Source organism: Diabrotica virgifera, chromosome 5 (genome assembly GCF_917563875.1).
Source record: "Diabrotica virgifera virgifera chromosome 5, PGI_DIABVI_V3a".
Lineage (NCBI taxonomy): Eukaryota > Metazoa > Arthropoda > Insecta > Coleoptera > Chrysomelidae > Diabrotica > Diabrotica virgifera.
The window spans coordinates 4,125,026-4,139,465 of NC_065447.1; the positions used below are offsets into that span (position 1 = coordinate 4,125,026).

General features: G+C 31.5%; 3 protein-coding genes across 3 annotated transcripts in view; 1 reads left to right on the plus strand and 2 right to left on the minus strand.

Moving 5' to 3' along the window:
• LOC126884896 (adhesion G protein-coupled receptor A3) overlaps window positions 1–14,440 on the minus strand; it is a 400,023-nt gene that overhangs the window by 256,707 nt on the left and 128,876 nt on the right. The gene's annotated exons all lie outside the window — the stretch shown is intronic.
• On the minus strand, window positions 2,965–5,077 carry LOC126884906 (protein PBDC1). The gene is made up of 3 exons (XM_050651237.1): window positions 4,919–5,077; window positions 4,763–4,861; window positions 2,965–3,416 (listed from the first exon to the last, which is right to left on the minus strand). The coding sequence occupies exons 1-3, from the start codon at window positions 4,919–4,921 to the stop codon at window positions 3,054–3,056; spliced, it is 465 nt and encodes a 154-aa protein (XP_050507194.1). The 5' UTR covers window positions 4,922–5,077; the 3' UTR covers window positions 2,965–3,053.
• Window positions 5,740–13,289, plus strand: LOC126884898 (zinc finger protein 91-like). Its single transcript, XM_050651225.1, has 2 exons — window positions 5,740–6,089; window positions 9,316–13,289. Exons 1-2 carry the CDS (start codon window positions 5,864–5,866, stop codon window positions 11,829–11,831), a joined length of 2,742 nt encoding a protein of 913 aa, XP_050507182.1. The 5' UTR covers window positions 5,740–5,863; the 3' UTR covers window positions 11,832–13,289.

The following is a 14,440-nucleotide window of genomic DNA, read 5'->3' on the forward strand; positions in this document are numbered from 1 at the left end:
TTAAAAAAGTTGTGACTGGCTGAATGGCAAAAGCCTATGCCAAAAAAAAAGTACGCGAATGAATTAAAAAGCAAAATGTTAAGAAAGCCTAAGGCTACAGTTGAGTTTTAATTTCAATATTTTATATATGCTAGAATATTCCACAGGGTGTTCCGAACTTTGAGGAAAAAACACCCTATCATTGTTACACTCGGTATCAAATAACACTTACCTGTTTAGCAATAATGTTATTACACAGATATTGTTGAAGAATAAGGCTATAACATATTAAAAAAAATCACTTAAATTGGCCAACAGGTTTAGGAAATACGAGACTTCAAATATGACCAAATTTTTAGGTGGGCCGATTTCTATGCAGTTCATATAACACAAAATGAAATAAAGCAATAATAGTACCTAATAATTGTTTTTCTTTACAAATTTTTGTGAAAACTTAAATAGTACTTAGGACAACATTGCGTTTCTTTATTAAAGAACAATAATTTATTGTTAAATTAATCCTTAAATAATACTAGTTTAATTTATAATAATTTACCCAATGCAAAAAAAGATAATTCACATACCTATAACAAAATAACTATGGAGAAGGTTACATTTCACAAAACTACTTTTTACTCGCATTATATTGCTTCTTTTTTAGGATGAAGTAAGTATCCAAAAAAAAGTTACAACTAAGAAAGTATCCTTGTATCAGAACATACTGTTCACTTTTAGTGTTATAACTTTTAAGAAAAATGGTTATATATTTACTTATAACTCTATATCCCAAAAATAAATCGCCCTTTTAATTAAATTAACTTATTTTTGTCTATTATATTCCAAGATATAACTGTTTTCGTTAAAGCAAATAACGTTCTGTAGAGAAAGTTAGGGGAAAACCAAAGAGTTACATCTGCCATCTCTCGGATACTACTGTACTTACAAATGCAACTATTTTTCCCTAGTAGCAGTCATTATTTGGAAGGTATTGATGCAATAAAAAAAACTTTTAACATTTTGAGATGTAACCCTCTTCTTCCAAACGAATGACTTATTCTTAACTATTATTTTTCTTGTAGTTCCTTCTATCTGAGGCTAGCTATCCGTACCTTATTGGCGGCTGCTTGCTGCTCTGAAAAGATATGAGCTGCAACTATACCACTCATAAGTTTGTCAGCCAGTTTCTCTAACTATTATATTAACATTCACCATAATCTGCCTGCATGACTTTTTTAAGCTATAGTCATTCACTGTCTTTCTCTTTTTAAATTAAGGTGCATGAATTTTTTCTTTAATCATAATTAGGCAATATCGTTATGTAAATAATTAGGTTGCATATAAATTTTTCTTGTAAACTATTAGTCCCCTTTCACTTTACATTTAATTTCCTCCAAATGTTTATTGTGAATATAGCTATTTGTATAACAAGGGAGGAAAGTGCTTCTTTTCCTCCCGAGAATGAAGTTTACTGCCCGACGCGTAGCGGAGGGCAGTAATCATTCAAGGGAGGAAAAGGCACTTTACTCCCATGTTATACATATGGTTTTTCCACCTTCCTCAAATAACAAGTCATTTTATCATTTTTACTTAATTTATTTATGTAACTAACCAACAAAATTTATTAGAACCAAAACTAGCAAGTAGGTACAATATAACTGTCAACTGTCAAATATAAGTCAAATTATTAATGTAAACATTGTTAAATCAGAATAAAAATTTACTGTTTTTTACCATTCTGCAAAATACAGAGTGTTTTTAAATAAACGTTAAAATTTATAGATACTTACGTAATAGAAAATAGATATTGTACAGGGCGTCAACAAGTTATATTTCATGAATGAAATACCATGACGTCACTTTTACTTTTCCTCCCTAGGGAGGAAAAATATTTTCCTCCCTAGGGAGGAAAAGTACAACTTTGCTCCCTATAATCAGGTCCGGAAAAGTATACTTTCGGTAGAGGTAGGTGGAAAAATATTTTTTTCTATGAGTTTCCTTACATTTCATTATTTTATGTAAATCCTTCAGGAATTTTCAGATTGCAATCGGTATACTGCACATTATAATAGAACTATACTGGTAGACCGCATACTATAGAAGCATCATTATTTTAATGGAAAATAAAACATTTTTGGCTTGTTTCTATGATATCAATAAAAGAGGTGAGCATCCAAATACGAAATTTTGGAGTTGTTTCCCATTGAATCAGGTATTGATATCGTCATTGATACAAGACACTGTTCCAACCTTTTAGAGGTTTGTTTTTCAGACGAGCAAACATAGATAGTGATTCCATAGGAAAATGGAAAGAAAAAATAAATATTCATAAAGTAAAAGATCAGGACATAGCAAAAGCATATAGAGAGCAAAATTTATCAGCAAACCATTGATTACAAGGTTCTGTTCTTATTTCACGTTTTGCTGCTACTACTTCAATATCTTCCTATAGCCCAGAAACAGATGAGCCACAAAGTGGCTTAGACAGACGATTTTGTAGTGGACGCCACTAGCAGCGAGGATCACTGACAGTGGCTAGGCACTGTCACTCGTCTAGAATAGCATGTTTAATTTACATAAGAATTTATGGCTAATCATTATCGGAAGCTACTTTGTGGCACTGCAGGGTGGTTCATCTGTTTCTGGGCTTAATCTGATCAATGCCAAATTGTTTTGTATTCATCTTCTAAGATTCTTTATATACCCTATTCCACAAACATACACCTGTTTTGGATTACTTCGGCAACGAATATTTTACTGTGCAAAATAAGAACGAAAGTAAATTGCAAATTACATTGTTGTTTATAGGAATAATTATTAGCGCCATTTACTTTCGTACTTCTTATGTTGCACAGTAAAATATTCGTTGTCGAAGTAATCCAAAACAGGCGTATGTTCGTGGAATGGTCCATATATAACCTGTACCAATATCTTTAGATCTTTCATCCATATTAATATGAATTTGTGATAAAATTAGAAATGATCAAGAAAATGATAAGTATACTTTATTTTTCGACTTACAAAAAACTTATAAATAACTAAAATGTATAAAAAAACTGAGATTTATTAAATACTTCCTAATCGTCTTTCTCTTCCTTGGCTTCAGGCCAGAACTTTTTCCTTAGAATGTCATTGACTCCCTCCCTATTCCTGGCCAGTTCGATGGCATAAAATTGAATCCTAGTAACTAATATGGTGTTCTCCTCTTTATAATCATCTTTGGCATCTGCTCTCAGTAAAGTACCATAACTATAGTCTTCTACAATGGTCTTAAAGCGTTCACAAAAAGGTCTCCACTTGCTTTTTTCTTTTGTGCTCTTCAATTCATTTTCTATTATTACTTCGACTTCTAGTTTTGGGAATTCTTCTCTAAAGACTTTATAGATTAAATCATCTACTGGTGTTAGTTTGAGCAATTTTGGATCAACTGAACATAAAATCTAAAATGTATGGAAATTTGTTAATATACAGGGTGTCCCAAATGTAGCAGAGCAGTCTAATATTTCACGAAATGAACATCAGATCAAAAAACTGAAAAATATGTGTTCAATATTTTTCAAAAATCTATCGAATGAAGCTAAACACGACCCCTCACTCCACCCCCTGGAGGTGGGGTGAGGGGTCGATTTTAAAGTTAACCCCACATCCAGGGGGTGGGGTTAACTTTAAAATCTTAAATGGAAATCCCCATTTTTTATTGCAGATTTGGATTCCTTACGTAAAAATACGATAAACTTTTTCGAATTGTTGATAGATGGTGCTATAATCGTAAAAATTTGATTTATTATATGTATAAATCACTTGAAGAACTAGAAATAAGCAGAAAAATTATTAGAATAATACAACTAACAGTAAGAAAAACATAAAACCAAGTTAAATTAAATTTAGTGTCCTCCTGGAAAATGTGCTGCTGGAAGCCAATATGAAGGGATTATATATCATAAAAAGCATCGATGCTTGGTGTTCACTGATGATGTAGCAATAGTACCAAGAATAATACAGGCAGTTATATGGATAATTAAAGAATTAGAAGAAATTAATGATATACAAATTAAGAATATACAGTTAGGCCTATAATCCTTATGCATCAGAGACATGGACATTAAATAAAAAACAACAAGAAATTGTGCAGATATTTATGGAGATATAATTGGAGAAAAAATTGAGAACAGATTGCCCCATTTGCAGAATGTGCTAGAATCACATAAGATGGAGAGAAACGGAGGAACAATGGAAAAATCACCTAATAGCTTCATGATATTACAATGACTGCCTCAGGTTAACAACTGAGAAGAAGAAGATATGATTACAAAGAAAATAGAACAATTTATCAAAAGGAGATGATATTAAGAAGATATACAGAAGGATATTAATAATAAGTAGGCCAGATAATATAGTCACGAATGTCGAGGTGTTGAGAAGAATGGGTAAAGATAAAGATGTTTTAAATACAATTAAAGTTAGAAAACTGCAATATCTGGGACATAATATATCACGAGCGTTATAACTTGTTGCAATTGATTGAGACCCTATTAAAAGTGTGAATTGCAATGATGATTGGCAACATTCTTAGAGATGCCACATGAAGAAGATCAAAAGGAGCCGAATAATACTCAACTTTTATCTTGTTACAAATGTATGAATGATTTCAAAAATCTAAACAGGCCAAAAAACACAAGAATGTTTTCTTTCCTATAAAACCCAAATACCAACGATTTTTAAAATGACAGTTTTGCAGGTTCACCCTTAATAACGAAGATAATAACTTATTGGCTGTACTTCTTACGTTAAAGTAAACTTCGGCATGTTCGAAGGCTTTTATAGCCCACATAGTTTCCACTGTTTGGTCATTTTCAAATTCTTCCGCAGGACGACTAAGGACATCCTAAAAACAATAAATTCGATTAAGGGTGCGTTTAATATTAACTAATTATTCATTTACCATCGTTTTTAAAGGGAATTCCTACAACACGTGTGATACCATGTAATAAAATACTTGTTTAACGTTAACGTTTAACTGACTGACACTAGTGACACTGACACTGACGTTTATTTTGTTGACAAATTATGCATTCTTCTTTTTAATGATTGATTAATTTAATTAAGGAAGAATATTTATATACTAGATTCAATTAGTTATGTTCTGTAGCAATTAGCTTTTTTATAAAATGTAGATATGCACATGAAAAATAACTGGGCCTTGATGCAAACGTTAACAAAAGATTTAAATGTCTGTATCCTATATACGTAACGGGCTAGATGTGATTTTGACAGTTGTCGTTCAACTGTTCAATCAGGTTCAATCACAGAATAACTAACCATACAGAAGCGAAACTGACTGTCGTTTCCATTGATTGTGTGGGAACCGAAATATTTGACCTTGAGCCCTAGTTACAGAATGGAACTTGATGTTCTAAGGAATAGACCAATTCAAATGATGTGATATTTTTGACAAGTAATTATTAATTAATGTTGAAATATAAAGTTTAACTATAAAATATAAATAAACTATAAAATAAAACATATATAAATATAAAATTTAACTAAAAACAACTGTCACTGTCAGTCTAAAAGTGAGGTTATACCAGTTACGTTGACACATGAGCATGAAAATTATGTTACCATTTTGGGCCTGAGTTTCGCTTCTGTATGGTTAGTTATTCTGTGGTTCAATCAACATCAACATAAAACCACAGTACATTTACTGTGACATAAACACAGTAAAAACCAACAGGGGTGTACTGTGGACATAAAACTCATAAAACATAGCAAAGGTCAAAACCAGTCAAAACTTTTTAGCTTCATTTTTCATTTTTACATTTTTACTTTTTGTGTGTAGTGTAAAATTAAAATTACTATTTGAATACATAAAATCAAGTGTAATGCAATGGATGGAAAACAAGAAATCAGCGAGGAAACGTGTACAATAAAAATAGAGTGTAATGACTTGGATTATGATCTTTTGGAAGGCTTTAAATGTGAAATTCAAGATGAGTTCAACAGGGACACATATGATTCGTTAGACTTGAAGACATGTCCCACAATTAAGACTGAAATAGAACAACATGGAAATAAACTTAATCCATTTGACGAGAACCAAGAAAGTGAAAAAGGTTAGTAACAAAATATTTAGTAGTATAACGGGGAATAACTGTTTCACAATGTTTTTGGATTTTTGTTGATAGGAATGTGTTGAGGTAGGCGTTAACAGACAATAGATTTGACTATTTCATGTATAAAATACAAAAACAGACTTCTAAATAATAGTATTTAGAGGGTTTCTAGTGATGTAAAAAACTAGCTACTTGTTACAAAGTAACTGGTATTTGTCCAATACCCAAAGTATTGATTCCTTGTTGTTAGCAATACTCGTTACTTTCCATTGCTTTTACTATTACAGAATAAAACTATACACTATAACCAAACAAGTACCTAAACTAAGAGAAAAGCGAAAGATCTCAGTACCCGTAGTGAAATACCTGTAACAGGTAACAGGTCTGTTCTGTCTTTTCCTCGCTGTTGCAGATAAATGAGTTTTACTGTACTTGTCCGTACTCCTTCTTGTCTGTCATCTGTCAAGAAATGTTTGGAGAGGCTTTGGAAGACAGACAAGAGGTAGTAAGATTAGGCGGAGAAGTAATCACCAATATTAGATATACTGACCATACAGCCATTCTTGCAAAAAAATTTATAAGATCTTCAGACACTACTAAATCTAGTCAGTGAAGCAAGTTATCGGAGAGGCAATTAACATTTCAAAGACAAATTGGATGACAGTTGGAAAGATTAATATAGATCAAGGTCTGCTTTCTCTTAATGGAGAGGAGATAGAATCGGTAAATCATTTAAAATACCTTGGCAGCTGGTTAAATGTAAATTGTGACTGTGACTCTAATGAAGATAGCCCAGGAACTGAAGCTTTTCACCTCGCAATTTTTACAGAATCTATCGATTTGCTTGAAAATTTGAGAATAAGTAGTGGATAGTCCAAGGATCAAAATCTATATGATGCTGAAAGGCGCTTTTACCATGAGGGTGGTTGCCACCCCATCTTGGGGGTGGAAATTTTTTATTATATTTTGACCACAAAAGTTGATAAAAACATTCATTCTAAGCAAAAAATGTTCTATACATTGTTTTGATAAAATTAATAGTTTTCGATTTATTCGCCTTCAAAGTGTTATAGTTTTATATCGAAAAAATCAATGTTTTTCGATATACTCATTTATGATTCACCCAATTTTTGCCGTAGAAAAAAAATTTTAAACTAAGTTCTTGAGAATTAAATAGCCTACAATTTCACATTTAAACATTTTTTCATATCTCTGATGCTAATCTTTCTATTCTGAAGAAAATGGTATTTTTTACCAAACTACAAAAATTCGTTATTTGCGTTTTACTCCAGTTTTTTTAAAACTAATCATTCTAAGCCAGTCAAACTTCTAGAATCTATTAATAATACATAAATAAAGAAGAATGAATAAGGCCAATGACTAAAAACACCGTTAACTTACATTATTATGCTTCCAATTGGATTTCACCTTTTTTTTTTCAAAAAAATAAATTGATTTTTTAACCGTAACTTTTTTATTTTTTATCCTAGAAAGTTTGGTAAAAAAGAATTTTATAGGTACTAGCTCTTTATAGGTAATAGCTCTATAGGGCTATTGATATTAAATCCTTTTAAAATCGTCAGTCGCAAAAAGAGGTGACTTTGAAAGGTAAATTTGGTTTTTGCATGTTATTACAAGTTTTAATTGTCAATAGCTCACTTAATTTTTGCCGTAGAAAAAAATTTTGTAAACCAAGTTCTTGAGAATTAAATAAGCTACAATTTCATATGTAAACATTTTTTCATATCTCTGATGCTAATCTTTCTATTCTGAAGAAAATAGCATTTTTTACCAAACTACAAAAATTCGTTATTCGCTTTTTTAACTCCATTTTTTAAAAACTAATCATTCTAAGCCGGTCAATCTTCTAGAACGTATTAATAATACATAAATAAAGAAGACCAAATAAGGTCAATGACTAATTTTAATTAGGGTGGTCATTAGGGGATTCTTTCCAATCACTTTTTTGTTGAAAAAATAGGGACTGACATTCTTTTCATTATAAGTCACTTAATTTTTGCGCTAGACACTTTTTTTATTTCTGGTGATAGATATTTTTAAATAATCTAAATTAGTTTGAACAAGTTATACTCGAAAAATCCATAGTTTTCCCGTCTTTTGACTTTGAAACTACAATATTTAGCATTTGATGACGAAGAGCTAACATATAATAAAGTATAGCTCGATTACTATTGGTCTTAAAGAAAATTTAAAAAAACTGTTTTGTTTATTTTTTCAAAAGGTACATTTTTGTTAAGCAAAGTTGTTTTGATAAAACGAAAACTTTTTGAGCTATTAGCAGAAAACTGATTAAAAACATTGATTTTTTCAATATAAAACTAACACTTTCGATAGCCAATAAATCGAAAACTATTAATTTTATCAAAAAAATGTATAGAACGTTTTTTGCTTAGAATGAATGTTTTTACCAACTTTTGCGGTCAAAATATAATAAAAAATTTCCATCCCCGAGATGGGGTGGCAACCACCCCCATGGTAAAAGCGCCTTTCGGCCTTATATAGAATTGGATCCTTGGACTATCCACTACTTATTCTCAAATTTTCAAGCAAATCGATCCATTCTGTAAAAATTGCGAGGTTTTGTCCTCTTTTAAGCTTCATTACTTGGACTAAGGGATGATAACCAGGATCGAAATATCACATAAGGCTTTTATGACCTGGAAACCTAGATGGAGTGGAGATGGATGGAGACATAGATGTTAAAAACCACAATGCTAAACAAATTAGAAGCATTTAAATTGTGGTGCTATCGACGAATCCTAAAGATATTGTGGGTTTTGCACACTTCCAATGAAGATGTTCTTCAAATGATGAAGTTAGAACGTTTGCCCATAAACATCATAAAGAGGAGAAAAACAGAAAACTTCGGCCATATAATTCGAGGACCTATCTAAATACCATCTGCTTCGCCTCATAATACAAGGAAAAGCGAAGGGAAAGAGATGGATTGGTCGAAAGAAACTTTCATGGCTGCATAATATTAGACAATTATTTCACAGTAGAAGAATTATTTCGTGCAGCAGCCAATAGAGAACGGTTTCAGGAAATTGTTAACAGGATGACAGCCAATATCTGAATACAGACACAGCAGCTAAAGAAGAAGAAGTACTTGTACTGCAACCATATTGAAAGTTTCCCATTTTCATTTCATTTTCCATTTTCCCGTTTTACTCAATGATTACATTATAGTTGGTTTGTATTTTAGGTTATCTTCAAGATGAAATCAAAATGGAAATTACAGAGAAACTGATTGAAGATTCGTCTTACGAAGCAAATTATATTATGAGTCAACACACTGAAGGAACAACATTAAATACAAATAAGGAAGTTGTGACTGTAAAAAAACCTTATAAATGTGAAATTTGTTTTAAGACGTTTGCTCACAACTCTTTTTGGGAAAAACATTTGAGAGTACACACTGGAGAAAAACCTTACAAGTGTGACATTTGTTTTAAACAATTTAGTGAATCAAGTAATTTGAAAAGACATTCGAGAGTGCACACCGGGAAAGAACCTTACAAGTGTGAGATTTGTTTAAATCGGTTTGCTCGAAAAGATCAATTAACTTATCACATGACACGTCACATGGGAGAAAAACCTAACAAGTGTGAAATTTGTTTAAAAAAGTGTTTTTCTGCAAGTGCTTTGACAAAACATTTGAGAGTGCACACTGGGGAAAAACCTCACAAGTGTGAAATTTGTTTCAAGCAATTTCGTGAATCAGGTACTTTAAAACAACATTTGAGAGTGCACACTGGGGAAAAACCTTACAAGTGTGAAATTTGTTTTAAACAGTTTAATAGAGCAAGCACTTTGAAAGTACATTTGGGAATTCACACTGAAGAAAAAACTCACAGGTGTGAAATTTGTTTAAAACAGTGTAGTTCTGCAAGTGATTTGACAAAACATTTGAGAGTGCACACTTGGGAAAAACCTCACAAGTGTGAAATTTGTTTTAAGCAATTTCGTGAATCAGGTACTTTAAAACAACATTTGAGTGTGCACACTGGGGAAAAACCTTATAAGTGTGAAATTTGTTTTAAACAGTTTAATAGAGCAAATAATTTGAAAGTACATTTGGGAATTCACTCTGAAGAAAAAACTCACAACTGTAGAGTTTGTTTTAAGCAGTTTATTACAGCAAGTAAGTTGAAAGTACATTTGAGAGTGCACACTGGAGAAAAACCTCACAAGTGTGAAATTTGTTTTAAGCTGTTTATTACAGCAAGTGAGTTGAGACAACATATGAGAGTGCATACGGAAGAAACACCTTATCGATGTGAAATTTGTTTAGATCAGTTTGCTCAAAAATATCAATTAACTTTTCACATGACTGTTCACACTGGAGAAACACTTAACAAGTGTGAAATTTGCTCTAAGCAATTTAGTAAAGCAAGTACTTTAAAAAAACATTTGATAGTGCACACAGGAGAGAAACCTTACAAGTGTGATATTTGTGATAAACAATGTAGTCAAGCAGCAAATTTGAAATCACATTTGAAAGTGCACACTGGGGAAAAACCTCACAAGTGTGAAATTTGTGATAAGCAATTTAGTGAAGCATATACTTTAAAACAACATTTGAAAGTCCACACTGGTGAAAAACCTTACAAGTGTGAAATTTGTTTTAAACAATTTAGTCGATTAAGCAGCTTAAAAAAACATTTAAGAGTGCACACTGGGGAAAAACCTCACAAGTGTGAAATTTGTTCAAAACAGTTCCGTACTGCTAGTGATTTAAAAAATCACCTAAGAACACACACTGGAGAAAAACCTCACAAGTGTGAAATTTGTTTTAAACAATTTAGTCGAGTAGGCATCTTAAAAATACATTTAAGAGTGCATACTGGAGAGAAACCTTACAAGTGTGAAATTTGTGATAAACAATTTAGTCAAGCAGCAAATTTGAAATCACATTTGAAAGTGCACACTGGGGAAAAACCTCACAAGTGTGAAATTTGTGATAAGCAATTTAGTGAAGCATATACTTTAAAACAACATTTGAGAGTGCACACTGGTGAAAAACCTTACAAGTGTGAAATTTGTTTTAAGCAATTCAGTGACTCAAGTACTTTAAAAAAGCACACGAGAGTGCATACGCGAGAAAAACCTCATAAGTGTAAAATTTGTCTGAAGCAATTTAGTGGAGGAAGTAGTTTAAAAAAACATTTGAGACTGCATACTGGAGAAAAGCCTCACAAGTGTGAAATTTGTTTTAAGCTGTTTATTACAGCAAGTGAGTTGAGACAACATATGAGAGTGCATACTGGAGAAACACCTTATCGATGTGAAATTTGTTTAGATCAGTTTGCTCAAAAATATCAATTAACTTTTCACATGACTGTTCACACTGGAGAAACACTTAACAAGTGTGAAATTTGCTCTAAGCAATTTAGTAAAGCAAGTACTTTAAAAAAACATTTGCTAGTGCACACAGGAGAAAAACCCCACAAGTGTGAAATTTGTTTTAAACAATTTAGTCGAGTAGGTAGATTAAAAATACATTTAAGAGTGCATACTGGAGAGAAACCTTATAAGTGCGAAATTTGTTTTAAGCAATTCAGTGAATCAAGTACTTTAAAACAGCACTCGAGAGTGCATACAGGAGAAAAACCTCATAAGTGTGAAATTTGTCTGAAGCAATTTAGTGGAGGAAGTAGTTTAAAAAAACATTTGAGACTGCATACAGGTGAAAACCCTACAAGTGTGAGATTTGTTTAGAACAGTTTGCTCAAAAATTTCAATTAACTTTTCACATGATAGTTCACATTGGAGAAGAACCTCATGAGTGTGAAATTTGAATTAAGCAATTTAGTAGAGCAGATGTTTTAGAAAGACATTTGAGAGTGCACACTGAGGAAAAACCTTACAAGTGTGAAATTTGTTTTAAACAGTTTAATACAGCAAGCAATTTGAAAGTACATTTGGGAATTCACACTGAAGAAAAAACACACAAGTGTAGAGTTTGTTTTAAGCAGTTTATTACAGCAACCCAAGTAACACCGAACGGGTTTATTAAGTCTTTTAAGGATGCTTTAAAACTGTAGAATAAAACTAAAATTAAAACCATTTGGTTTTAAGTAAACCTTAAGGTTGCAATGAAACCGCTTTCAGCATAAAAGGGCCCACTCTGAAAGAGGTCAATAAAACCAAAAATAAAAACCTTCTTAAAACTTTGTGTTCTTAAGCAACTGGTTTTAAAGCTTCTGTGAAGGTACTTTTAAAACCGTGTTAAAAGACACTTTAAGGGAACACAGTTTTATAGCAAACTTAAAAAGGTTTCTTAAATGGAGACTTTTAAAGACAATTTACCATATTAAATGATTCTTTTAACCCATATACTCCATTTAGGCCAACAATTTTTTTTCATGTGTTATGATAGGTATATACGTATTTGTAACCATAAAATAATAAAAAGTACTTAGTTATTTCGGATTGTCAAGGCAGAAAAACACTTGCGCGCCCAACTTTATTGATAATGTTAACAAAAATAGGTCTAAATAACTCACGGGCCCTAAAATTTCTGACTTTTGGCGATTAAAAAATAAAAATAATAAAAAAAATTTAAATCCGAAAAATATTAATTCGAAAGAAATAGCTATTTGTATAACAAGGGAGGAAAGTGCTACTTTTCCTCCCGAGAATGAAGTTTAATCATTCAAGGGAGGAAAAGGCACTTTACTCCCATGTTGTACATATGGTTTTTCCACCTTCCTCAAATAACAAGTCATTTTTTCATTTTTACTTAATTTATTTATGTAACTAACCAACAAAATTTATTAGAACTAAAACTAACAAGTACGTACAATATAACTGTCAACTGTCAAATATAAGTCAAATTAATAATGTAAACATTGTTAAATCAAAATAACAATTTACTGTTTTTTACCATTCTGCAAAATACAGAGTGTTTTATAAATAAACGTTAAAATGTATAGAAACTTACGTAATAGAAAATAGATATTGTACAGGGCGTCAATAAGTTACATTTCCTGAATGAAATACCATGACGTCACTTTTACTTTTCCTCCCTAGGGAGGAAAAATATTTTAAAAGTACAACTTCGCTCCCTATAATCAGGTCCGGAAAAGTATACTTTCGGTAGAGGTAGGTGGAAAAATAGTTTTATCTACAATTTTAATGTTTTAATGTTAAAATAAATCGAATTTATGCCTCTAAGTCGTTTATTTATAATTTTTATGTAAGCCTTACATTGTAATCTATCATGGCTTTCAGCATCTCCAGAAAGCAATATGGCCGAAATCCAAATAAAACTATTTGGTCTATCGACAGAGAATTGTTAAGATCAAATGGTTTTATTTTATACCTTTCCAAGAGCACATATATCCTACAAAAAGCAAGGTTGCCTTGGAATTAAAACCGTTTAGTTTTAATGCTGCTGTCAATAATGCCACTCGGTTTTAATGTGAACCTAACCTAAAATCGAGGCGTCGTAGTGCTGTGTGTGTTGTATTTTTTTCTGTAAAATGACCAGTTCGTTTATATTTTAAGCACTTGCGACTTATTTCTTCCATACTAAATGTACTTCCACTTTTTTACAACACACTACACCACTGTTTCGCTCTAAAACAAATGACCGACCATTTTGGACATGAATTGAAGAGGGGATGAGTTTTATTGTTTCTAACCAGAAGCATAGTTTAGTCTTGACGATAACCAAATTGATTCAGTTAAGAGCGTTTGGTTTTAATATAGCCTATTAATTGCTTTTAAGAAAGCAACTTTAAAGATAACTAAAAAAATAGTTTTAAGGCATATGTTTTACTGACATAATAGTCTTGAGATCAAGTAGTTTTAATAATAGATTTTATTAGTCACATTAGGAGAATCTTTAAAACTGCAATAAAACTAAAAGGTAACAAACTAGTATCTAATAAAACCAAACAGTCTAGAAGTTCTTCATAAAACTGATTAGTTTTAAAGTGAACTGAAAATAAACCATTTTAAAACTACAATAAGACAAATTATCTATTAAGATTAATTAGTCTTATTTGATACTCTTATTAGATACTTTAAAACTCGTTACAAATGCTTAACAGTTTTTAAGTTCTGGCAGTATATCTACAAGGTAACTTTAAAACCATTATCTTCTTATTTACCACAATAAAACCTTTATAAACCTTAAATAAAACTAAAATGTTTTTATTGTGCTACTTGGGAAGTAAGTTGAAACTACATTTGAGAGTGCACACTGGAGAAAAATGATACAAGTGTGAAATTTGTTTTAAGCAATTTAGCGTAAGTCAGTTGAAAACACATTATTTGAGAGTGTATACTGGAGAAAAACCTCACAAGTGAGAAATTTGTTT

Coding starts and splice junctions, on each gene's coding strand:
- LOC126884898 (XM_050651225.1), top strand. CDS start 5,864: ATGGATGGAAAACAAGAAATCAGCGAGGAAACGTGTACAATAAAAATA. Junction 6,090..9,315: donor GAACCAAGAAAGTGAAAAAG/GTTAGTAACAAA, acceptor TTTGTATTTTAG/GTTATCTTCAAGATGAAATC.
- LOC126884906 (XM_050651237.1), bottom strand. Junction 3,417..4,762: donor ATGCCGAAGTTTACTTTAAC/GTAAGAAGTACA, acceptor CATACATTTTAG/ATTTTATGTTCAGTTGATCC.